The sequence below is a fragment of the Triplophysa dalaica genome, chromosome 3 (assembly GCF_015846415.1).
Source record: "Triplophysa dalaica isolate WHDGS20190420 chromosome 3, ASM1584641v1, whole genome shotgun sequence".
NCBI lineage: Eukaryota > Metazoa > Chordata > Actinopteri > Cypriniformes > Nemacheilidae > Triplophysa > Triplophysa dalaica.
The window spans coordinates 2,006,832-2,033,129 of NC_079544.1; the positions used below are offsets into that span (position 1 = coordinate 2,006,832).

Sequence of the window (26,298 nt, forward strand, 5' to 3'; positions counted from 1 at the left end):
CATCCGGTCACACTCAAAGTCGGTGTTCTGAGTGGGAGGGGAGAGGAGGCAGCCGCATCGAGCGCAGACTAGGGATGGGCGATACCAATTATTTTCTTTTCGATCCGATACCAAGTACTTGAAAGCCAAGTATCGTCGATATCGATACCGATACCAATACTCCAACGTAATATTTTTATGTGAGTGATATGAATATTAAATAAACTGCAACGGACATGATTCTTTTTTTTACATTTATTAAGAATAATGAACATTATTAATGGAATAAGCAAAGATAACACTGTAGGCTATATATCAAAAAATGTTACACTTCTCACAAACTTTTTCTTCCCTCTATAGGTTTTGGAGAATAAACAAGTCTTATCCAGCATAAGGAATAACCCCTTATCCTGTTTTTCTTTGACCGATCAAAATCTCTTGCTTTTGAAAAAATAAACAAAACATACCTAACAAATAATAAATGATAAAATAACTTATAACAGTCAATGGTCTGGAATGCGCTGAAAATCAAACCAGGGATGTCTGAGAGGCTACAAACACTTCAAATTATTTAAATGTCAAATCAGCTGAACTTCAGGTTGAATCTTACATTTAAGTCGCAATCTTCATTGCATACTGATATACAAGCTTGTGTAAACCATGAAAACTGGTTTATAAGTTTTTGTAAAGGAACAAGAGAATATTCACATTCTTCCCCTTTAGCCTGTTTCTCTTTGACTGATCAACTCCCCTGCCTTTGAGAAAATTCTCTCAGACGGAACAGATGATGCAGTGATCTCAAGATATTTTTTTGCTAGTTTGCTGAGAGTTGGGAAGGTTTGCTCATGATTTCTCCACCAAACTAGTGGGTCTTCGTTTCGGGGAACTACTTTCTCCTCAGCATAGCGACACATTTCAACTATAGCGTCACTGCTTCCCGATTGTTGTTGTTGTGCTGATATAACCCGGACGTCAAAATCCTCCCATATGCCTCCTTTAGACGTAGCTGATGCAGTACTTAGGGTCATTGGAGGAGTCACTGATGAGGCACAGCTTGCTGTAGGTACTGACACAGACCTTGGGACAGATGTTGAGGTAGATTCTAGTGGGGAGCAGCTGACTCATACGTGGCCAAATAGACATCCTGCATTTCAGATAGGAGTCGCTTTTTCACTGTTTCTACCTGATCTATGTCACGAAATGTCAGGTGCTTAAACCTCATGTCAAGAAAGGTGCTGGCAGCGAGGCTGTGTATGGTTTCAACCCCACGGAATCTTCTCTGACATTGCTGTGCTAGTTCTGTGGCAAAAGAGCAACCTTGACGCTCACTCGCAGCAGTTGCTCTAAGAAGCAGTGATAATAGGGGAATGACCTTTGAGATAGAAATGTGCTTCTCTGCTGATACTTCACGTGTTGCCTCCTCAAAAGGTTTCAAGACCTCAATGGTGAGGTTAATAACTGCCCGCTCTTCATTTGAGAGCACAGGTCACTCTTCCCGAGTAGACAGAGGGCTGTTGTAACTGGATCCATTTGTTCATGTAGCCTCTCCAACATGTAGAAAGCTGAATTCGACCTGGTTTCAACTGAAATAATGAGTTTATGTTCTGTCACCTTCAGCTGCTTTTGGGTATGTTTAAGCTTCTCTGTGGCTTTTGTGCTGTGGTGGAAAAATGATACAATACTTCTGCATTTTTCCAGCAAGTGAAAGATCTCAGGAGATCCTTTAATTGCATCTTTGACCAACAAGTTTAATGTATGGGCAAAACATGGGTAATGCTTCCACCCAGCCTTGTGATCTGCAGAAACCATATTCGCACCGTTGTCTGTGACAACTGCAAGCACCTTTTGAGTTATGCCCCATTCTTCAGCTATTCTTTTCAGCTCTGCACTAATATTGTCAGCTGTATGCTGAGCACTCAAATTGTCGGTTTCTAACACAAATTCCTGCATTTGCCAATTGTGAATAAAATGACACGACACAGTAAGATATGCCTCTGTGGACCTTGAGGTCCACATATCCGTCGTGAGTATCACATGGTTTACATTTCGTAATGTTGCCATTACTTTGGCTTTACAGTCTTCATACATGTTGTTTATTGTATCCCCCATCAGCTTTTTCCGGCTTGGGATTTGGTAGCGTGGATCAAGAGTCTTGACAAATAAATCCTGTCTTCTACCACTGAGATTGGCTGGAGGTCCCTCACGATCATCTCTCCTATGCTTCTTGTAATTGCCGATGCTCTCTGACAGTCATCTATGAAGTATAAAATATATAAATATAAGTTCTTAAAGCTATGTTACAGGCAGTAAGAATTTATATTTAATTTCTCCCAGCTATTACTTGATACTTAAACGTAATTTATTTAATAAACAAGTTTTAAATTATATAAATAATACATAAATTATTTAATTAAGAATATCCACCAGATACTGGCTAACAGAAATAGGTATAGGCCAAAACAAGTTTTTATAAAAATCCTAGTTTAAACTAAAATGTCTAGTCTTTCTTAAATACTCATATGCAGTGTAATATTCTGCTCCCCTTGAATTAGGCTACTGCAATATATTCATATCTGAAATAATATGTGTTGTATAAATTATATAAATAAATGTGACTCGACTTTTTGTATTCAAATAACCTTATCACCACTTGCACTTGGTTGGTACCTGGATAATGTCTGCTTTTCTGAAAGGATTCTGCTAAATAACTCAGAAAGCCAGAAGATGAGGGTCTTGTCTCTGTTACCTCCTCTGCTCGCCTCAGCTGTACTTCGTCATGCTCTTTGGGGTGTTTTACTTTGAGATGCTTTATCACATTTGTGGTATTACCACAGTGGTCTATTGTTTTATGACAAATGTCACATGAAGCTTCATCGCCCCTGATTGTAGATGCCTATGTATAAATGTATAGGATAATGCAATGTAAGCTGCTTTGGATAAAACCGTCTGCCAAATGCGTAAATGTCACTTAACTCTATGTAATCATTTCAGTCCATCCCTTGATCAATTTAGTGAGCGTGTACAGTTTGTGCAGATTCCTTGCGTTAAAGTTAACTTTTTTAAAAATCAATTGCGGTCCTAGACAGTGACATTACATGTTAAATTTGAACAATTTTTTCGAGTCATTCTCAAAAAGCCAGAAAAAAAGTGCTAACTAGCATTAGTGATCTGTTCAGAAGGATTTTCCTGCCTCAAGCTAAGATCCACCCACAATAACACGTCACAATGTATACTGACAGAAAAGCCGTCTATTGGTCATGGGCGTAAATCTTATTTAACAGTAGGGGGGACAGTACACGTGAAATTTCTCAAGAGAATTTTTTGAAGGGGACACAAATAATACAGTCAAAATTGTACTTACTACGACACTAAGCGACATAAGCATTAGGTTTGTAGGTTTATCATGCAGACTTGCAGTCATATTATAACTGAACTGAACTGTGAACAATAAAGCTTTTTTCCATTTATATATATTTTTGTCTTTGTTGTGAAGACAGGAACTACCCATGATACTACATGTGGACATTGAGTCACTTTTTAAACACTTTTAAAATGTTATCCTGATTTATACTGCAACATTGTTTGACACAGTAACCGTACATCGACACTTGAGTGGTTGTTATTTTCCCCTGTCGTGCCCAATCTCCGCTAAAAAACTTTGTTCATGTTTGTGTACCCAAACACTCTTAAATTCTGTGTTGTTTCTGTGTTGTTCTCGTTGATGAATCGGATAGAGGGGGACATGTCCCCTCCGTCCCCCCCGGGATATACGCCCATGCTATTGGTGATCTATAACTTCTTAACTGCTCTTCTGATCTAAAATGCCGTTTACTCGAGACCGTTTAAACTGAAAACTTTAAAGCTGTTTGTTTACACAACAACTTCATTTTATGGGACTAAAAAAAGCAAAAATTGTATGCGTGAAAGTGAAAAAAAGTGAAAAGTGACTAATTTGTCAGTTATGGTGACCCATATCCGAGATATACCTCTGCTTTTAACCCATCCAGAGAGTAGTGAACACACGCACAGCAAGTGGTGAACACACATACACCCAGAGCAGTGGGCAGCTATCGCTGCAGCGCCCGGGGAGCAAGTAGGGGTTAGGTGCCTTGCTCAAGGACACCTCAATCGTCACCCGCCTGACCTGAGGATCGAACCGGCAACCTTCTGGTCATGAGTGTTCCCAAAACAAGAATGTCGGCCTCCATGTTGTGATGGGGCTAAACATCTCTATTAACATTTCTCCAGCGTTAAAGTAGATTTAATGCACAACTACGATCAGCAGATATATATTATTATTAACATAAACCGAACTTTAAACAAACATACTCACCAAGGTGTTAAAATCACAATTGACTTAAAACAAGGTATATGTGCATGTTTTTATTTATACTTACAAGAGTGCAATATAATAAATCAAAATCTAACATCAAAACAACCGTATAGAAGGACAAAAGTATATTTCTATAAAAGAACTAGGTATGTTTATGTGCGCAGGCATGTAATATTTCTTTGCGAATTAACATCGCCATGCAGATTGTTTTTACAGCGCTGTGGTGTGTATGTAACCGGGCTGGTTCTTGCTGCTTATTATGACTCTGCGTTGTGTAACAGAATAAAAGGAACAACTGGAACTGTTGCTGATGGAGATTTTATTATGAGGCCTTTAGATGGCTCTGGATGGATTAAAGAGAGTACAGCATATGAGTAAATGTGACTTTTCACCTCTCCTCAGCTCGCTCAAAGTGACCTCAATACACATCACAATGACAAATCAAAACGCCTAAAACACATTACAAAGCGCATTAAGCACAAAATGAATTATTTCAAACACTTATCTAGACATACAAAATAATCTCCTGGGCCCGGTATTTCAAAAGGTTTAATCCGGATTTAGTAATCCTTTTTTTGCGATCCGTGATCACGTTATCCAGCTTACTTTTGGAGCCAGTTTTTTAAAGCAACATCGGATTGGATCAATCTGATCCGGATAGGAACTTTTCGGGTTCACCAAATCTGGATAACCAGTGCTGGATAACCAGTGCTTAAACAGGATAGGGAATCACAATGTAGAACTATAGATATGTAAAGAGCAACAAGTAGAATAGCCAGTGTGGGGTCAATATAAATTTATTTTTATTTGAAATGAAAACACACACATTTAAAAAAAACTAAAACAAGAGAAAAACCCCACCCCATCCTCTTCCAGCAGTCTGCTCATCTGAACACAAACAATTGAGCAATTGAGCGTTTAAATGGAGTTCTGAGAGTGGAACCACAGAAAGCAAGCATGCAACATAATTATTGTCCTGCACAACATTGCTACTAAGCGCAATATCCCTCTCTCTGCTGACAATGATGCCCCTGAGCCCCTTGGAGACCCTAACCAACCTCCTGCATTCTGCCAGAATGAGCAAACAGGACGTGCAACAAGGGACGAAATAGTTAGACACTATTTCTGATTTGGATTTGGATTTCAAAAATCAGTGATTGCCATTCTTTGCATTTTTTTGGTTATTCTGTAATCATTGCATGCATCACTAATACATATTCTAAAAACAAAAATAATTTCGATTGTGATGAATATATATATCAATTAGTGACAGAATAAAATGTATTGTTTTTGGTCAATTTTGACAGTTGTTTGGAGGATTATTTTATGAGGCCAAACTCTTTCTACTTTGCTGTAGCCCTACACTGAAAGGCTGAATACGTTAAAGCCTACCTAATCACTGTAGCCTGACGGATGAACAAATAAAATTAAAACCTTATGAATAAATATGAAATCTTGTAAGATACTGCATGATCCAAATATAGAATTACTTAAAAAAATGTAAAGTTTTTATTGCATTTTGGGCATTGATTCCACACTGAATCCACCCTTCTGATGGGATCAATTTAATCCAGATTTTTTGGATCAAAGTGATCCAAATCCTACAAAAAAGTTCTGAAAAACCCAAACTAAAGGTTTGATCCAAAACCAAGAATGGATTACGTGATCTGATCCGATTATGTAATCCGTTTTTTCTTTTGAAAAACACATTTTCAAGATTTGATCCAATCCGTTATCCAAAATTCCTAGTGGATTACTTTTGAAAAACCGGGCCCTGCAGCTAGTTTTAAATCAATCATGAACTGAAAGATGAACAATCGACACAAAATGGATGTAATAAGAAACCGAACAGATTTAAGCAAACCTGGATGGATTAAAGAGAGCACAGCATGAGTGCATTATTCGCATGTGACTTTTCACCTAAACAGATTAAGATCTGTTATTTAATCCGCTTTGTTGACGCACACACACATAATCAAACCGCTGCACTCGGTAATAAAACCATTAATACAATCATACCATTCACAAAACACTTTCTTATATATCCATAACACTGTGAACAACAATATTACTAGATGCCGTTGGATTAATCAAACTTTTATAAACTTTTACCAACATGTGCTGAGAAAGCATCGCTAATTGCTTACCTCTCATCAGCAGCTCAAAGCGATCTGATGACGCAACGTGAGTTTACCAGAAATGACGTCACAACGCAATGCAGATACAAAACTCTTTTCCAAAAACAACAAAAATAAGATATAAAACTAAATTATAATGTGTCTGTGAACAAATTATTAAAAAGTAAAAGAGTAAAAATTGAAAAGAAGGATGAATAGTGAAATAAGTTAATATTTCGGGTATATACTCCGTAACATCCGTCACGTCACGACGACTTCTATTTTAGGACACACTAAGGACAGCAGCACTCTCAGAATAAAAACCGTGGATCTTAAAGATCCAAAAGAAAAACATGATTTGATTCTAAACTGGAACTAGTATGGAGAACCATGGCTGCTTTGTATGGCAATGAACTGCCTAAAGGCTGGATTATGGTCGACGCAGTCGCTAGTTCGCCTGGGTGTGCGCACCAAACATGACGTTAGTCCGCGCGGCGCCGCAGTCAACATGATGGGCCAGTTGTTCAAAGGTAAACTGATCGGATTTTGGTTATCGGATTGGATCAAATCTTGAAAATGAATTGTTCAAAAGGGAAAGAAGGAATCTGAAATCAGATTAGATCAGGGAATCCAATCCTAGTTTTAATCTGGATCAAACCTTCAGTTTGTGTTGTTCAAAACTTGTCAGTGGGATTTGGATAACTATGATCCAAAAAAATACAGGATTATCCTGATCCCAACAGGGGGTAGGATTTCAAGGTGGATTTCAGGAAGAAAATGTAGTAAAACTTTAAAATTGGTCAAATAATACATTTGTATCATTTAGTGTATATACTTTTATTTATATTTTGCACTTGACTTGTGTAACCGTTGTAACAGTGATAAAGTAGACATAGGCTAACAATTAAGCTATTCAGTATAGTAAAGTAAAAATAAAATAAAAATTATCGTGTCCCCATGAAATAATCCCCCAAACAGATTTCAATAAACAAAAATAATATATTCATTTTTCGGTCATTCATCACCGTATATTAATTTCAAAGAAACAATCATCAGAGATGAGCCTGTCAAAAATAATGTCTAACAATTGCATCCCTTACTATACGTCCAGTCAGTCCCTGATTCTGACAGACCACCAGAGGTTGGTCTGGTTCTTCAACAGGCTCAGGTGCATCACAAACATCATCACAGAGAGGGACATTGCGCCTGGTAGCGATGTTGTGCAGGACGATACACGCAAGTATTATGTTGCATGCTCCCTGTGGTTCCACTCGCAAGTAGTTAAGGCATGCAAAGCGTCTCTTCAGAACTCCATTTAAACGCTCAATTGCACATCTTGTTTTGCAATGAGCAGTGTTGAAGCGTGCCTGCGCAGGTGTGGTTGCTGCAAGAAAAGGAGTCATCAGCCATGGTAGGAGTGGATAGGCACTGTCTCCTAATATTATGCCATCCGGTCGGTTGGTTTGGAGCTCTCTGTATAAAGCACTCTCTATCAGGATGCGTGCATCATGAACAGACCAAGGCCACTTCACGACACAGTTTGTGATGATGAGGTCAGCATCGCCCACAAGTTGGATGTTGATGCTGCGCCTCCCCTTTCTGTTGATGTACTCCCAATCCCTCTCATGAGGTGCTTGGATATGCACATGAGTGCAGTCAATAACCCCAATAGTATTGGGCCTATTCCCCAAAAGAAAAAACTTGTGCTTGGTCTGGGCAATCTGGACATCCTTTGGAAGTGAAACAAACTGATTGACCAGGCTGGCCAATGCAATTGACACAGCTTTCACTACATCACTCACAGTTGATTTGTCCACTCCTATATTGTCACCAACAACTTGGTAGAAAGTACCAGATGCATAGAAGCGCAGAGCAATGAGGACCTGTTCTTCCACAGACAGACTGTGGCTCCTTCGGGTTCTCCGTTGAAGTTTTGGCCTGACAAGGTCTGCAATGTACTTAATATCAGCATTCCCAAAGCGAAAGCGAGCATACAGTTCTTCAGTGGTGTAGTGCTCCAGTGGTTGTGCACGCTCAACATACACCCTTTGACGGTATCCTCTTCCACCAACACGGTGGTAGCGATGGACAATACCTGCCATGTCAGTGTCTCTCTCTAAGTCCTCTGAGAAAGGCTGAATATAAGATGGCTGTCAAATACCCACACACCAATTGTCTGACGTGCTGTGGCTTGTGTTCAATTAAATCAATCATGCCCAAGGCCTACAAATACTATGTTCACTACAACAGAAGCGGTGAAACCATGGACTCAAAAGGACCTAATTTCACTGTTGCAGAAACCCATGCACTGCTGGAGGGTGTTAAGTGCCATTATTCCTCAATAGTAGGAAGCTCTGTTGCAGGTGGAATGGTGACTAACAAAAGGAAGAAAGACATTTGGGTTGAAATCACCCAGAATGTAAATGCAATGGGGTCTGGCCAGAAGAGGACCTTGGAGCAAGTGAAATTTAGATCGAAGAATCTGAGGGCCAGAGCAACGAAGGACCTTGCTGAGGCAAAAAACACCCAAACAGGCAACAAACCCTTTAAGAAAGGTGAATACACAGATGTGGTTCTGGACATTATTGGAGGTGAGAACTCTAAAGCTCTGCATGGGATTCATGGTGTTGTAGGGGATGGTGAGCCTACAATTGTAGAGGAAAGTGAGCCAGTTCTTCCTAATGCAGAGGAAACATTCATTCTGGATCTCAGCCCTATTATTGAAGAACAACCTGGATCCTCACTGGTAGAGCCAGCAGTCACAGGAGCTCAGAAAAGAGGCTTGAAGCATCCTTTGCCGAATAATAATGATGATGCCTATGAATCACTTCTTAAACGAGGAACTGAAAGAGCAGAAGCACAGATACTCCTGGCAGAGGAACAAATCAAGCTGACCAAACTGCAGCAAACCAAAGCGAAACTTCAGATCCGCCTCCTAAATGCAGGGCTTGGAAATGCTGGTCTCTCCTCCTCAGATGAAGAAGAACCCTGAACATTCTTTATTTCGTTAACAATTGGATATTTAGCCATTTTATTTTTTAAAGATGTTTTCAAAATATCCACTATGTATTTGTTAATGTATATTTGTTTTTTATTTGTTGTGGTTCAGATGAGGGGTCATAAAAGTAATTATTTAATATAATTATTATTTAATATAATTTAATTAAAGTTAAATTATGAATGGAAGTGGATGTTTATGTTATTTTTGTGTTTTGGCTCAAAATAAACACTTACAGTGACCCTATGTTGGCTCTTCCTTCTACCTGTTCTTTACATAGCCCACATTGTGATATGTTGTCCCATTTAGAGCACTGTAATCCGGATTTGGTAATCTTGAAAACTGTGTATCTGGATCAGAGTGATCCAGTCCAATGTTGCTTTGAAAAACCGGCATAAAAGTAAGATGGATTACATGATCCTGGATAGGAAAAAGGGGATTTCCAAATGCGGATAATTTTGATCCAGATTAAATGTTTTGAACAACTGGCCCCAGAGGATTTAGGCTGCATTATTTAGATCAACCGGAACCAGGAACACATCCAACAACAAATGATGTACTTGCTGCATCAAAGAGTGCAGAACAGTACTCTACTCTCAGCCAGTCTTGTCTCTTTGTTCCAAGGTTACCGCAGGATGCAGTTCATGCCCAGACCTGATGGCAGAGCTGAGAATGGGAAGCGGTGACCTGACAAGAGCTGAGATGATAGAGCTGGATAAAGGACGCGACAACTTTGTTTTTCCTACAACATTTCAAATACTATTAGATTGTTAATGACAATCTTAAATCCTTAATTTTTATATTTTTATTAAGCCTTGTTGTGCAAGCACTGTTGAGCTTGTGCAGAGGCAGCAGCTTTTGCCAGAGGGGAACTGGAATCCCCTGGTTGGGCCTGGGTTCCCCTGAGGTTTTTTTTTCTCGACGGGAGTTTTGGGTTCCTCACCACCGTTTGCATATTATTTTGCACTATCTGCCTGGCCGGGGGGGCTGCTTTAGAATTCATACTTGTATTCAATGTGTCTCATGTACAGCTGCTTTGTAACAATGAAAATTGTAAAAAGCGCTATATAAATAAAGTTGAGTTGAGTTCATACTTTCAGATCTGGCTTCTTACTTATCCACTCTGGAATTTCAAATCCTCCATTCCTCAACAATGAACGCATTCTTACCAGATGGTTCTTGGCATCTTGCAGGTTTGGAAAACTCTCTAAACAATTGTCCAGGCTGAACGTTTGAGTGTGTAAGAATTGTCTCAAGAGTGAATTTTCATGTGGGCGTTAAGGTTATAATTCGTTGTAAAACGCTTTCCACACTGAACACATGTGTACGGCCGCTCTCCAGTGTGAATTTTCATGTGTTTATTAAGCACACTACTCTGTCTGAAACTTTTTCCACACTGAACACATGTGTACGGGCGCTCTCCAGTGTGAATTCTCATGTGGAAATTAAGCGTACTTTTCAATCTAAAACTCTGGCCACACTGAACACATGTGTACGGGCGCTCTCCAGTGTGAATACTCATGTGGATATTGAGCGCACCATTCTCTCTAAAACTTTTTCCACACTGAGGACATGGGTAAGGGTGGTCTGCAGTGTGAATTTTCATGTGTTTAGTAAGCACACTACTCTGTCTGAAACTTTTTCCACACTGAGGACACGGGTACGGGCGGTGTACAGTGTGAATTTTCATGTGTACATTGAGCATACCGTTGTGTCTAAAACTCTTTCCACACATAACACATGTGTACGGGCGCTCTCCAGTGTGAATTCTCATGTGTTCATTGAGCGCACCATTCTGTCTAAAACTACTTCCACACTGAACACATGTGTACGGGCGCTCTCCAGTGTGAATTCTCATGTGGATATTAAGCGCACTATTCTCTCTAAAACTCTTTCCACACTGAACACACGTGTACGGGCGCTCTCCAGTGTGAATTCTCATGTGTTTATTAAGCGTACTATTCTCTCTAAAACTCTTTCCACACTGAACACATGTGTACGGGCGCTCTCCAGTGTGAATTCTCATGTGTTTATTAAGCGCACTATTCTCTCTAAAACTCTTTCCACACTGAACACACGTGTACGGGAGCTCTCCAGTGTGAATTCTCATGTGTTTATTAAGCGTATTATTCTCTCTAAAACTCTTTCCACACTGGTATGTGGACACGGGTATGGCCGCTCTCCGGTGTGAATTATCATGTGGGTATTAAGTGTACACTTTTGTTTAAAACTCTTTCCACACTGAAGACATGAGAACGGGCGCTCTTCAATGCGAGTTCTTATGTGGTCTCGAAGTTGTTCTCCGCACAAGTAATGTTCTCCACACTGAGGGCAGGTGAACATCTTTTCTCCAGTGTGGCCGCTCATGTGCAGCTCAAAGTCGGTTTTCAAAGCAAAACCCTCTTCACAATGAGGGCAAGTGAAAGATTCTCTTCTTCTTGTTCTTTGCCTTGTTTGTGAAGAAGTATTTTTCATCTCCGAGCAATCCGAAGTTATTTCTTCCATTTTGAAATGATAAGGTTTCTGATACTGATGTGTCTCCTCCAGTCCATTCAGTTCATCACTTTCCTCTTTCATTTCCAGCAGATCTAAAATGAAGTTTTAAAAGTTTAAATGAAGTTATGTTTTCGTGATATTCGTCATTTTCTGACCATTAAGTCATAAAATTGTAGGTAAATGCTATACGTAGATACATTTTTCTATTCTTAACAACATCCAATAAATCTGGAAATTTTACATTAAAGTTTCTTCATTAATCGTTAATGAAAACAATTGTGGACTAGGGCTGCAACAAACGATTATTTTGATAGTCGACTAATCTAACGATTATTAGATCGATTAATCGACTAATCGGTTGTTATTTCAATGACTAATTAGTACGTTTTTAATGATTATTCAGCTTTTGCAACTAGTTTGCTAATTTGCTTTAATGAACTTGAACCAACTGGTCTTTAAGTTTGCTGATTATGTCACAAATACTCTCTTTCTAGAAACGTTTAAATACAAATAAATAAATCAGGTACATTAAAGGCAATTTTTTTTTAATGTAAACAAATCTCTTGACAGAAGCATTAAATCTCTTGACAGAAGCATTAAGCAGCATTTATATGAAAACAGTTCAGTTTAACTCTTTCCCCGTCAGCCTTTAAAAAAAATAAGTTGCCAGCCTACGCCAGCGTTTTTTTTAGATTTTAACCAAACTTTGATAGCTCACACTACATTTTCTGTAAATAATATATCGACAAACAATATGTCCAATGAAAGAACACAGTCTCTGCTTTTAAACAAAGGAAACCGTATTCTTCAATCTTGATTTGATCTTTTTTATCACTCCTTAGATGTGGGTAGGTTTCTTCAAAAATGCATCACTTTGATTAATATATAATTTTGAATCAATTTGTTTTTTTGTCAAAGATTCCGCACAGATTACACTCCGAACAATCATTAAAAACAGATAAGAAATAAACTTAGGTTCTAGGATTCTGTATTTTCCCGAAAGGTGTGTAACAGCGCCACCTGCTGTACAACAGTATAACCACTGATTGCCGTTATAAATCGTTTGGCGGGGAACCGTTTTTTTTAATGACGAGATAAATCATCAATCATGTGGGTGAAAGAGTTAATGAAAAAGAGCAAGAGATAGAAGAAAATATTTTAAAATAAAGTCAAGACACAAGACTCCTCTCACTTAACCCTCTCTTGTAATACCTAATAGTGTTATAATAATCAAAACAGGCTTGACTTTTAAACTCGATCAAACCTTTAATAATATAACTTTAATCATATGATTATTGTTGTTATTATCATTACTGTTCTTATTGCATTCTCTCATAAAAAGATTTACAATGTCGACTAATCGTTTCAGCCCTATTGTGGACATAGTCGTATAGAATTGCAGGACATTGAAGACAGCGAAGGATACATCCACGCTGTCTCCAAAATATCGACCTGATGGTACAGAAGCCCATAACTTAATAAAAAAATAAATCCATTAAGAAATGTAAGAAACCAAAAATAAATTCAGAAATGGAGAAATAATTTTTCTAAAAATATTAAAGGCTCATACACTGGGCTTGTTTATTGTCTTTTACTTATGACGTTCGTGTAGTTTTTACATTCAAAAACATCAACATCAATAAGTAATAGGCCGTTTTCCACCCAGGTTTTAAGGCCAGCTCTACAAACGCTCAGTTTTAATGACACGCCGCATTGAAGACTTGGAAGTAAACGCCCACTTCTTTGATTGGATAGCAGTTTGCATTGTAAACTTAGTTGGAGCCTTTTGTGAATTTGGTTGGAGACATAATGTTAGATTACAAATAAGCACCATTCGCAAGAGATTAGCATTATCTGGGGACCTTGTGTCATTTATAAATAATCTCCCCACACCTGTATTTCATGTGACTCATTCGCACGGGACGATTTTACTCAAATTGACCGACTTATTTCCCGGATGTAATGGCAAGGCTTTGCGTATAGTTTGTCTTGCCTATAGTTGAATGACGTTTTATGATATATGACCATACTTGTCAGCATTTCAGACCCGTGATTGCAAACGGGACAAAAGATCACTGCGATCACGGATCTTTGAGTTTCCATGATAAATAAACAAATGGAAAACTCCCGGTAATTTATGGATATTACCCAGCACCCGAAAAAATATCAAAACACTTCAAAGCAGCCCCAATATTCTCAAACTGTGGATAAAACCTTGAAAAATTGTATAGGATACAGAGATGCCGATTCGCACAAGATTAAGATCACAGACAACCTCTGCATTTATTACAAATGACTTGTGGTCCACAGGTAATACTAACTTAATTCTGTGGGCATATCAAGCTATCTTTAACAAAGCAATAGTGACGCCAGGGCTCTAGACTAACTTTTTGTACTGGTTGCACTGGTGCGCATTACTTTTTTCTTGGGTGCACCAGCACAAAAGTTAGGTGCACCCAAATTTTAGACCGCATCGCATTTAACATTTACCTGCTTTGACCAGTTCACTTTTGTTTAATGTCCATATGGGCAAAATTTACTTGTAAATGTTTATCTTACAAACTGTTCAACATTAAGTTCTTTATTTGAAGCACAAATTTACAAGAAAGGAAACTTACTGAAAAAGTGTTTGTGCTTAAAGTGCTTCAATGAAGTGCTAGAAAGATCTCAAGATAAATGGACCAGGACTTGAGGCTCCGTGTCGGAGCATTGCTTATGATTTTTGGACGGATCAGGCCTTAAATTAACATTATTTACGAAAAATTTGTGAATTGTTCTTTTCATCTTCTCTCATCATCCCCTCCTACATTCACTCTGTTTAACTAACAGCATTAGTCTCCTCACCTCTCTGTCTCACTGCAACACACGCATTTTCAAACGTACACACCAGAGGTTGCGCTAGAGTTTTTTTTGTCCGTCATTTTGACTGAGAGGCTCGTAAAAACTCTGTCATAATCTGTTATTACCCGTCATTATGGTTCAAGGTGACGTTAGGTGCTAATTTGTATCTTCGTGACGTCATCACGCTGTACTGGCGTCTCGGAATTTGTTGTATTGTGATACAACCAAATGCCCAATAAAGCCCAATACAGTTTTTGATAACATATTCAAGCTCTATCCAAAATACTTTTTATTTTGCTCATATCTGGTGTATGTAACAAAAGTTATGGCTGATGTCGACTGAAGCGCTATGATTTTTAGGAACGGAATTTGGAGTAAATCGTGTTTAAAGTTCAATGATGAAATTAAAAGCACAACAGTCCAGTATCACAAGTAAAAGTCACTTTCCAGTGGTGAGAGACTTACTCTATTAACAATTTATTTTAAAAAAGCCTAGTGTTGAAGTCTATAAAAATACTGTACAAAACCGTTTGAATAAAACGAAAGTAATGAAAATGGTGCAGCACACTTTAAGAACGAGAGCTCTGCCATTATCACTACACAAGGAAATTAGCAAATATTACGGACAACAAATAATAAGCAGTGAAGCAAGTTTTACGTTGTTTATCGTGTGTTTATCTGGACTTGTGATCATCTCTTGTTTGTTTTGCGATCGCGGTCCGGCTCGCGTGAGGAGCGGAGCGGTGATAACTCCTGGTGCTGCAGACTGTGAGCTCTGTCAACCCACGAAAACATTGTATAAAAAAACTTTGCGTGACATAGTTTACACAGTACTGGCGGGAAATGTGCATTAATACTCCTTCATTCTTCGTGTTATTTGGTTAACTTTGATAGGTCAACTGTTTTTCCCGCGTCCCAGCGCGACATCCAACGCATATGTCTAGTCAGTAACAGTAACAGGTGAAAACACGCAGGTCGCTTTTCGAGCATATCACTCTTAAGGGAAACGGGGATTTACAAATTGCCCTCATTGTAATCCGCCAAAATGACGGGCGGCCATCAGATTTTCCGTCACGGGTGAAAAATCCTTCAATGACAGAGAATTTTTAGTTAACGCGACCTCTGGTACACTCACGTGCAGGAATATCTGGACCACAGCCAATCAGAGGGGGGTCCGCCCTTCACTATCATTGATTGGTTTAGACCACGATATGGGTCTAATGTGTGTCTGTTGTTGAATCACAGGAAGACTTTCAGAGTTGCGGATACTTTTTTCCCCTCGAACGGCTGGTCGCACCGGTGCGACCTCTGATAATTTTAAGTCGCACCATTGAAAAATAAGGTCGCATGTGCGACCAAATTAGTCGCACTCTAGAGCCCTGGACGCATAGTAAAAATATGTTGTACACACATAAGATTGTTGCACCATTCCTATTGGATCCAATATTGACGGCACAGAACTGCTTTTTAAAGCGTACGTAACATGACATCATGAAAATGACGTTTCATGCAGTCTGTTATGTTGCCGTGTTTGAAAGTAAGCTGTCTGCCAAGTTGTAAGTCCGAGGGTGAATAAATAACGAAGTTATTTGCTTGTAAAAATGAGAGTCGACTCTGAATCACACAAACGAGCCGTGGATGTATATCTACGTCACTATACATAAACGTGTTGTCTCCTCCCCCAAACACTGTCGCACTTTCGTGATGCATGTGTATCATGTCTAGAGTCTGTGTTCTACGGTGTGAAACTAAGTCCGTCTTATTTCAACTACCTAAGCAACAACGTCTGAGGGAAAAATGGTATCAATTCATTTTTCAAAGAATACCGAAGGAGTATAACCCCAGAGTTTAACTGTGCGCACGTCATTTCACAGATAATTGCTTTGATAATCTTGGCGCGTTCACTGCAGGATATGTGAAACGACTATCCTCGAGAGAGGGGCAATACCAACTCTATTTGGACCTTTTAGCTCCACGAGTCCCAACCTGTAAGTGTGACTTGATATTTGTCTGAACTTCAAGAAATATTTTCGTACCTTATGTCTGTGTTTAGCTAATGCATATAACGCTAACATTAGCATGTAGCGTTATTTCTGGTGTGTTACAGTTTGTTTATCTTGCTATCTACTCGGCTGATTTAATTGTTCAATCCTTGAATTCTCAAAGTATTTGTTTCAAGAACTAAGTCGAGTACTATCTGTATTGTAATAACATCTGAAGATACGAACACGGTACACTGTATGCCGTGTCAACTAGTCCATGTATAATATTGTTACAAGAGAATTCTAAATGTTCTTTTTCTTACTGGGATCTGCAGAAGGATGAATTAATTCTCTAAATACTTTAACCGTTTATGAAATTAATATAATGTTTTATGAAATAATTTTGTTGTTATGGCAACAAACGATAGAAAATATTTTTCATAACATAAATTTATTCATAATAATGTGTAAACAACCTGTTGCACTTCCTGGTAGAAAATATTTTCATCCTCGCTTTGCAGTTTGACGCATTTGCGGCACGTGCACCTACATAGATATATTTGGGTGAAACTAGAATCATTTTTCATAACGTCGACTTTCTTTAATGCTCTATGTACCATGACAACGCACACTTAGACGAAATAATAGTATTACTAACGTATTTTAAGAAAAATAATAATTTACTTCATTGATAAGCAAAACACAACATGCATGTTGTCACACTGAGTTTTTATGAGTCATCCTGCTCCAGTCATGGTGGAGTTTGTTGTGGATTAGCGTCTTCTTCCTCGTCAGACTCGGGATCATATTGGTTAAATCGCCGCCATCTCTATGTACACATATATATAAAGACATCCAACCACATGTAAACCGTAATCCTGTAATGATGGTAGGCATTCCATTTGCGACAAATGATGAACGCGTTTGACCAATCACAACAGACTACACCATCTGACCAATCACATGACACAAGGTTACCGGGTAGGAGGGGCCTAGACGGGTGAATCGCGGAACGAATCATTTGAGAGTCAGTCAAGAAGTAAGGTACGAATAACTGCATATAATTACGAGATTAAAGTGTTTTTACACATTGTATGTAGACAAACTTGTTGTTGTACACTCCATTACCCAAAGCAGGGCCTAAAAAAACATATGTTACCTACTCTTTAATTTTTGTGTCTCCCTAAATCCAGCGTCGACCTGTGACTTGTTCAAGAAGGAATCCGTGGAGAAGTTAATCGAACAAACGCTCAAAGTGATATATCCACGTGAGCTGGAACTTCTTTAAAAATAAACTTTAAACACGCATTACTAATGTCGAAATCCGAAGGAAGGTTATGCAGCAACTCTATTCTTCCACAACCAGGCACTGACTGCTAAATATTTTGCGTTCTTTAACAGCATGTTTATGCATTTATGTTAATATATGTTAGGGCTGTCACGATAAACGGACAATAAATATCACGTGATTTATGCACAGCTTTTGAGTGAAGTACGGGAAAATCCTGCTGCATCCAAAAGCCAGAGGGCGCTCTCCTGCGAAAACTCCAAATACGCACTGCAGAATAAGACCATCACACTTCTAGAATCTAGGAAATGCCTATAGACATCTTTTTTATCACTGTTACTCAGACCTCAAGTATTTGTATGATAATACAATTTATTTATAATGATCATGTTTGACGGGTGTTGCTTTTTTACTGTTGAAATTGCTTTTTCTGTAGTATTTTTAGACAATAAAAAGATAAAAGTTATTTTATTTATCCGGTAAACTAGGGCTGGGGGTAAACGATTATTTATTAGACGATTAATCTAGCGATTATTTTATCGATTAGTCGACTAATCTAACATCTTATTTGGCAATTAATCTAAAGCTTATTTTTCTGTTGCTCGATTAATAAAAACCATAATGTCTCTCAAATAAATGGCAAAAAAAATCGTAACAATTAACTTTTTTAGACCACCGTTTGCAGAGCAAAAAGTATTCTGCTTTACACAAAATAAAAATTAATACAATTATTTTACTGTTATACAAAATGAAAGACTAGCCTGTTTACTCTTACAGTACCAACATAACTCTCTTGTTCAAAAAATTCTAAAGTTGCAGTGCAATAAAAACACTGTGCACTGCACATTATAGACATTCCTGAGTGTTAAACAGAATAAAAAAAATCCTATTTTTGCATATAAGAACAACAGCTATGATTGTGGGGTATTTTAAATCTAATCTTAACCTCATTGTAGTGCTATGCTATGATTCGTTTATTTGAATGCTTACGTGGCTATCTAGCAGCTGTGCACTTTGGTGGTGCTAGGCTAACCAAGTAACGAACGTATCTAAGCTCTCTGTGCAGTTTGTTCGTGCTAGGTTAGTAGCTAACGTTCAAGTTAGCTAACGTCAGCTACTATAGATAGCGTTGTTCTAAAGCAGTAAACTAGCTTCCATTCAAGCAAACATTAGATGATAACTAACGGTAGCTAAACACAGCAGTCTAGGGGCCAGTAGCTACCTATCACAAACAAACTGCATGGAGAGCTAGGATAGTTAGCTAGCACCAGCGAACTGCGCAGACCTCAAGCTACACTACACAAACAAGTAATTAATTTAGCCAACGTTAGAACGTACTTGTTATAGTCTCCTTCACGAGTGACAGTCGGGTGCCTCCGCTTCAGATGCTCCAACATTGCTGTTGTGCTGGCGTTGTTTGCCAACTCCATTTGGCAAAGAGCGCAAATAACGACACCTTTACGCTTGGGACTAAATTTGAAGTATTTCCATACCCATGTTTTGGTCTCCCAGGTGTGTTTCGAGCTGCTGCGAAGCATCGACGCAAAAATATGACGTCGACGTCATCGACACGTTGCTACAGTCCTACGGTAAACCCGTTACAGAAGTATTGGCCCGGCTGCATAACATTAGCTGCTAAGGTAGGACTGCGTCTTAACAACTAGCCTCACTGACTAACAATTACGTTAGTTAGAACTCATCAGTCTCTCTTTTCATATTTCGATTAGCCCAATCTAACTTTTTATGTAACTGATTTAAAGAAGTTATGAGCAGTCTTGAAGAAATGATGACTAACTTCTAAGACTAGTTCAAGCAGACTCGCTGGTTCACTTTACTTCGCTATCTCTGCTCTTCACGACGCGCTCACATTAACGTCACCCAACCGCTAGTCAACCAAAAGCGAAATGATTTAGTTCACATATATATATTAAAAATGAAGGTACTTACCAACAGCATTCAAACGTTCCTCCTGCTGGTTTCCTCAGGATTCTTCTTCTTGGGTTGTATGCCGGATCGCGAAACAACTGTAGAGGTGCATAGCGCCCCCACTGTAACGGAGTGTAAAGAGAATTTTTTAAATATACAATGTGATCATATTTTCTGCTAAAATGTCCATCCTCTTTACATTTCGCCACGATCATATCTCATTGGTTGTTTATATGAATTTAATCGTGGCAAGCGCTTCCTAGAATATAAAAAAATATTTTGTGTGTGTGACATTAACCATAAATCTACCATACAATTGATTAAATGTTTTTGTATTAATGATCTATTAAACGCATTCTATAATTGATTATATGTTTGTGATACTTATTGATTACATGTGTTATTACACCTTTTACCCAAAAATCCAATATACTATCTAATGATGTATGCAATAAGGTAGGAGAGGCTAACGTTAGTGCTTTAGGGTGAATAAATCTCAGCTGAATGGCGTTGTTAGGCACCATATGCGTTTATAATATACTTGTTTTAGAATATAAAATAACAAGAATTAAACTATAGTTCTTGTTTTTTCTAAATAGTGGCTTTCACACTATAGGACACATTTATTGTCAAAACTTGTATTGTCTTTAGCTTATTTCCCTGTTTTTTTCTAGTACAATAGTTTTTTTTGTGTCATTTATTGTCTATCCATCTGTTATATACGATCTGTTTATATCTCACCTAAATGGTTTAAAGTTTAATTCATATACACCAGACAAAGGCCATCGATTTTTTAGGCAAGCTAGCTACATTATAGTAGTTTATTAATTATTTTCATATGTTACTCTGAGTGTTGAATGTAAGGTCTTTGCTTCCTCTGACAACTCTTGACAATGTTGTGTTTGTGTCAGTAGACAACACAATATGTTTTACCACACTCATCACAGAAAAATTACCATTCTCCAGACCTTCAAATCAGTAGCGGTGAAAAATGTGACACGTGTACAATATAAATCTCTGTTGGTGAGGGGGCAGGGTGTGGGGTTGGTGGCATCCTCCCCATGAGAAAATGTAATTGATGCATTCTGGCGTATTTATTCGCTTTAACAATATTTGCTAACATAGAGTATGAGGACTGATTCAGTTAGAAAAAGCAGTGGATTGACTGCTAACGTAGAATATGAAAAACATATAAAGTCAGAAGAGACTGACTTCAAACAGGATCCTCTTCTGAGCAATAGTCATCAACCTGCCAACGGAGACTCAGACATCCTAGACACTTCAATTACAGCCATCAGGTTTCTGTCTACATGTTTTTGTGTATTTGTTATTTTAGTCTTATACTGTTTAAAGATCTCTTGCATAATAAGATCTGTCACAAAATGCCACATTAAAGCCTGTTAACTTCACAAACCAAATTTATTATTTACATCAAGTGACCACAATAATAGAAAAGAAATAAATTGCCATGATATCTGCATGTAGATGCACTGAACGTTGTTATCGAATCTGACTGATCTATGGCTTCTAATCTAACCTACTCTTCTAAGAGTTTCTTTCCTCGATACATAACACTGAAAGTCTAAAAAACTTTTAATGAGTTTTGGCAGTTTGTTTACACAACAACTGTTTTTGGGGGACTACAAAAGCAGATTTTTGAAAATGGATCCCAAAGTGTTTGGATTACGACAACATTATCGTATTCGTGTAAACTGCGAAATTTAACTGTAAACAAACATAACTTACAAAACGGGTTAAATTATTGATTTAATTGAAATTAGTGATCAGTACAAGATGACAGAATACAAAATTCCAGGCTGATCATTTAAGAACATGACACACGTCTACCAAAATCCTGTAATTCGAACAATCAACTTTGAAACTGCTGAAGTGTTTCAAGTTGAGCTTGACGTATGCATCAGACGTTCAGCCAGCGGCCATTAATTGTCCAATCTTCCTACACCGAAGTTGTGTTAGAAGTCTCTCTAGAGTGAGTTCTCATGTGGGTCTTTAGACTTGTTGTCTGTGTAAAACTCTTTCCACATTGAGCACATACATGCGGTCGCTCTCCAGTGTGAATTCTCATGTGGGCGTTAAGCTTACAATTCCGTCTAAAACTCTTTCCACACTGAACACATGTGTATGGGCGCTCTCCAGTGTGAATTCTCATGTGTTCACTAAGCGCACCATTCTGTCTAAAACTCTTTCCACACTGAACACATGTGTATGGGCGCTCTCCAGTGTGAATTCTCATGTGGATATTAAGCGCACTATTCTCTCTAAAACTCTTTCCACACTGAACACACGTGTATGGGAGCTCTCCAGTGTGAATTTTCAAATGTGCATTAAGTGCACTTCTCTGTCTAAAACTTTTCACACACTGAGGACACGGGTATGGGCGCTCTCCAGTGTGAATTTTCATATGGTCATTTAGTGCACCATTCTCTCTAAAACTCTTTCCACACTGAACACATGTGTATGGGCGCTCTCCAGAGTGGATTTTCAAATGGGCATTAAGGGCACTTCTCTGTCTAAATCTTTTCAAACACTGAGGACAAGGGTACAGGCGATCTTCAGAGTGAGTTCTCATGTGGTTATTAAGCGTACCACTCTCTCTAAAACTCTTCCCACACTGAACACATGTGTAGGGGCGCTCTCCAGTGTGAATTTTCAAATGGGCATTAAGGGCACTTCTCTGTCTAAATCTTTTCAAACACTGAGGACACGGGTACAGGCGATCTTCAGAGTGAGTTTGCATGTGGTTATTAAGCGTACTATTGTCTCTAAAACTCTTTCCACACTGAGGACATGGGTACGGGCGCTCTTCAGAGTGAGTTCTCATATGGTTACTAAGCATACTATTCTCTCTAAAACTCTTTCCACACTGAACACATGTGTATGGGCGCTCTCCAGTGTGAATTCTCGTGTGTTTATTAAGCGCACTACTCTGTCTGAAACTCTTTTCACACTGAACACACGTGTACGGGCGCTCGTCAGTGTGAATTCTCATGTGTTCATTGAGCGTGCTATTCTTTGTAAAACTCTTTCCACACTGAATACACGTGTATGGTCGCTCTCCGGTGTGAATTCTCATGTGGTTACTAAGCATACTACTCTCTCTAAAACTCTTTTCACACTGAAGACATGAGTGTAGACGCTCTTTAGTGTGAGTTCTTATGTGGTTTCGAAACTGTTCTCTGTACGAGAACTGTTTTCCACACTGAGGGCAGGTGAACATCTTTTCTCCAGTGTGGCCGCTCATGTGCAGCTCAAAGTCTGTTTTCAAAGCAAAGCCCTCTTCACAATGAGGGCAAGTGAAAGATTTTCTTCTTCTTGTTCTTTGCCTTGTGTTTGAACAAGTATTTTCCATCTCCGAGCAATCAGAAGATATTTCTTTCTTTTTGAACTGATGAGGTTTCTGATACTGATGTGTCTCCTCCAGTCCATTCACTTCATCACTTTCATTGTTTATTTCCAGCAGATCTAAAACAAAACAATAAAAAGTTATGTTTTCGTGATACTTCCTGATCTATAAAGGTCATTTTCTGACCATTAAATAATAAAATTGTAGATAAATGCTATATGTAGATACATTTTTCTATTCTTAACAACATCCAATAAATCTGTAAATTTTACATTTATGTTTCTTCATTAATCGTTTATGGACACCAACCTGTTCGTTCCTCCGTATCTTCATATTTCACTCTGAATGGATCTAAATTACTCATCTCTTCAACCTCATCTTTAACAATCTCCATTTTTCACAACATGCACACAGAAGTTGCATTTACACCTTGTGTAAGTCCTACTTTTGGATGAAGCAGCCTCTTCTATTGCAGAAGAATTTGTAGGAACAGATCTGCCAAAATCAATGAGAACTTTTGTAAATGCTCACATGATCACTTTCAAGTAAATAATAAAAAATGTGAAAATACGGTTTGATTATAGATAGAGGTCAACTGATATTGGATTTTGACGATAAGTTGGGCAGTAGGGCTAGGGATGGGTATCGTTAAGATTTTATCAATGTTGATACTGATATCGGTACTTATTAATACTGCAATCGATACTACGCTCTATAATTTGATGCAAAAACACACGATATGAAAAGATGTTAAACATTTTAAGTTTCTTTATTTCTTTATTCCTTATTACAGCTTTAGAACTGCAGTTTACAAAATGCTTCTGAGCAAACAGAAAATGCCATATCACAAAACGTGTGATAGCATACCACTTATGGCACTTAGCGTTGATGATTACGTGAAGAGACCACTGTAAAATTCATGGCTTCTCTCCATTGTTTTACGTGCTTAGATATGTCGTGTGACCTCCTGCGTCACCAAGCAGACCAATCGGCGCATGACATCATAGTACCGCGAGAGTGATTCGACAGTAGACTGCTCTGTACCCACGACAAGTGGTTGTGGCACTAACAACCTGCAACTCAATGTGAAGAAGACTAAGAAGGTTGTGATGTACTTCAGGAGAAACTCTGTTGACCATCCCCACTGACCCTCCACAGCTAGACTGTGAAGAAAGCCAGCAGCACAAAATTCCTGGGGGTGCACATCACAGAGGATCTCACCTGGACCACCAACACCATGTCACTCTCTAATAAGGCACAACGGCGCCTACACTTTCTTCGCCGGCTGAAAAAGAGCAAGTCCCCTCCACACATCCTAACCTTCTACAGGGTAACTTTGAGGACCGCGCTGACCAGCTGCATCACTGTTTGGTATGGGAACTATAGTGCAGCAGCCCGCAAGACCCTACAGCAAACAGTGACCACAGCTACAAGGATCATCGGTGCCCCTCTCCCCTCCATCCTAGACATTTTCCATGCACGATGCTCCTGGAAAACCAACAGTATTTTGAAGGACACACACCTCTCCCACAGTCTCTTCCAGCTCCTTCCATCAGGAAGACAGTTCAGGAGCATCAGAGCCCGCTCCGCCAGACTGCTCAACATCGTTTTCCCCAGGCTGTGCGAGCCCTGAACTCCAATAACCCCGCCCCTCTCTGACCCCCACACAAACACCTACATCCAGAAATATGGACTCTGCACCATTCGCACCAGACACTTTCCACACACTACTGTGCGTACAGTGCCTGTGTAGTTACTGCACTTTGCAATGACGATTGCACCGTATCTGCAAAGCAAGGACCGCACCGCACACACATGCTGTGTCAATGATCTAATCCGTTAACATGGGTACGTAAAAAAATACGGACTGGATACGCACTGCACACGTAGTACGTGTGGCCCGGCCGTGAGTCAAACCAGACCACGAACTGCCGTAGATTTGTGGGGGTGTGGTTACACGAGGCGTTTCAGGCAGGTCTGGGTGAGCATTCTCTTTTAGATAGAATGCATCTTTTGTTCCGACACTTTCATTTTTGCAATTTTACGCATTTAATACATGCATGGGCAACTTATAATACAACAAAGACACAGAAAAACACGTAATCACGCCATTTGACCCCTTTAAGGCACTATTTTGTGACTATGGTTAAACTGCTTTGAAACAACAGGTACAGGAGAGAATTCCCCTTTTCCTTAAATACTTTGTGAACACTATTTATTCCTTAACTATTATTTAAAATAAGTCTTCATCATAATCATTGCCTACAGCCTCTGGATTTTTTATGTAGTTATAAGCGAAATGAAAAGATTACCCATTTTGCTGATCAGAAAAATGATCTGAACCTGAATAAAGGGATTTATAACGAGCAATCTATAATATTCCTAATACCGACAATGCAACTGCGAACCCCTCATTATGCTCTTGTCCCCTTTGCAGAACCCGAGTATAAAATCCTGGACACGCAACTCACAGGTTTGTCTTTAGGAAGTAATCATCACGTCCCAGCAACGTCCTAGTTACGTCAATGGAACGTTATTTGGTACATCGCTGGAACAAAAACACGTAGCCCTGGATCAAAACATAGTGTTATGTAGAAGCACGACAACATTTGTAGTAATTGCCAAAAATATATTATTTAGGTCAAAATGATCGATTTTTCTTTTATTATAAAAACTAATGTTAAAGTCATTCATTCCTTCACAGCAGAGGTCCTAGTCGAGCCCTGATTTTAAAAACTTTTTTGATACAGTTTTGTTGAATGCTTCGCTATCACTACTTTTCACGACGCGCTCACTCTGACGTCACGCAGATAATCAATCAAAAGCGAAATAATGTTCTTCTCTTTTACATCCTGTCATCTCATACATGTTTAAGATACGTTTTCAAATACATACTTACCAAGACCAGCAGCAGTTAAAGATTTCTTCTCCCGTTCTCTCAGGGATTCTTCCTCTTTTACTTTTATTGCGGAAT

General features: G+C 38.8%; 3 protein-coding genes across 3 annotated transcripts; all 3 read right to left on the bottom strand.

The window, feature by feature from the left end:
- Positions 1-386: 386 nt before the first annotated feature.
- Positions 387-4,212, bottom strand: LOC130415703 (zinc finger BED domain-containing protein 6-like). Its single transcript, XM_056741576.1, has 2 exons — positions 1,418-4,212; positions 387-1,095 (listed from the first exon to the last, which is right to left on the bottom strand). Exons 1-2 carry the CDS (start codon positions 2,086-2,088, stop codon positions 699-701), a joined length of 1,068 nt encoding a protein of 355 aa, XP_056597554.1. The 5' UTR covers positions 2,089-4,212; the 3' UTR covers positions 387-698.
- A 402-nt stretch (positions 4,213-4,614) lies between these two features.
- On the bottom strand, positions 4,615-26,273 carry LOC130415722 (zinc finger protein 91-like). Its single transcript, XM_056741599.1, is given in 6 exon segments — positions 4,615-11,585; positions 11,588-12,015; positions 18,243-18,304; positions 21,922-23,443; positions 23,634-23,819; positions 26,224-26,273. Coding segments are annotated over 5 exon segments (3,003 nt in total). The 5' UTR covers positions 23,719-23,819; positions 26,224-26,273; the 3' UTR covers positions 4,615-10,679.
- LOC130415713 (putative nuclease HARBI1) lies at positions 7,497-8,531 on the bottom strand. Its single transcript, XM_056741587.1, has one exon. The coding sequence runs from the start codon at positions 8,529-8,531 to the stop codon at positions 7,497-7,499; it is 1,035 nt and encodes a 344-aa protein (XP_056597565.1).
- Positions 26,274-26,298: the final 25 nt, after the last annotated feature.

Excerpts from the sequence above, each read along its gene's own strand:
- LOC130415703 (XM_056741576.1), bottom strand. The coding sequence starts at position 2,088 with ATGGGGGATACAATAAACAACATGTATGAAGACTGTAAAGCCAAAGTA. Across the intron at positions 1,096-1,417 it reads TTATTAACCTCACCATTGAG|CTGCTCCCCACTAGAATCTA; the intron begins GTCTTGAAACCT and ends CGTATGAGTCAG.
- LOC130415713 (XM_056741587.1), bottom strand. The coding sequence starts at position 8,531 with ATGGCAGGTATTGTCCATCGCTACCACCGTGTTGGTGGAAGAGGATAC.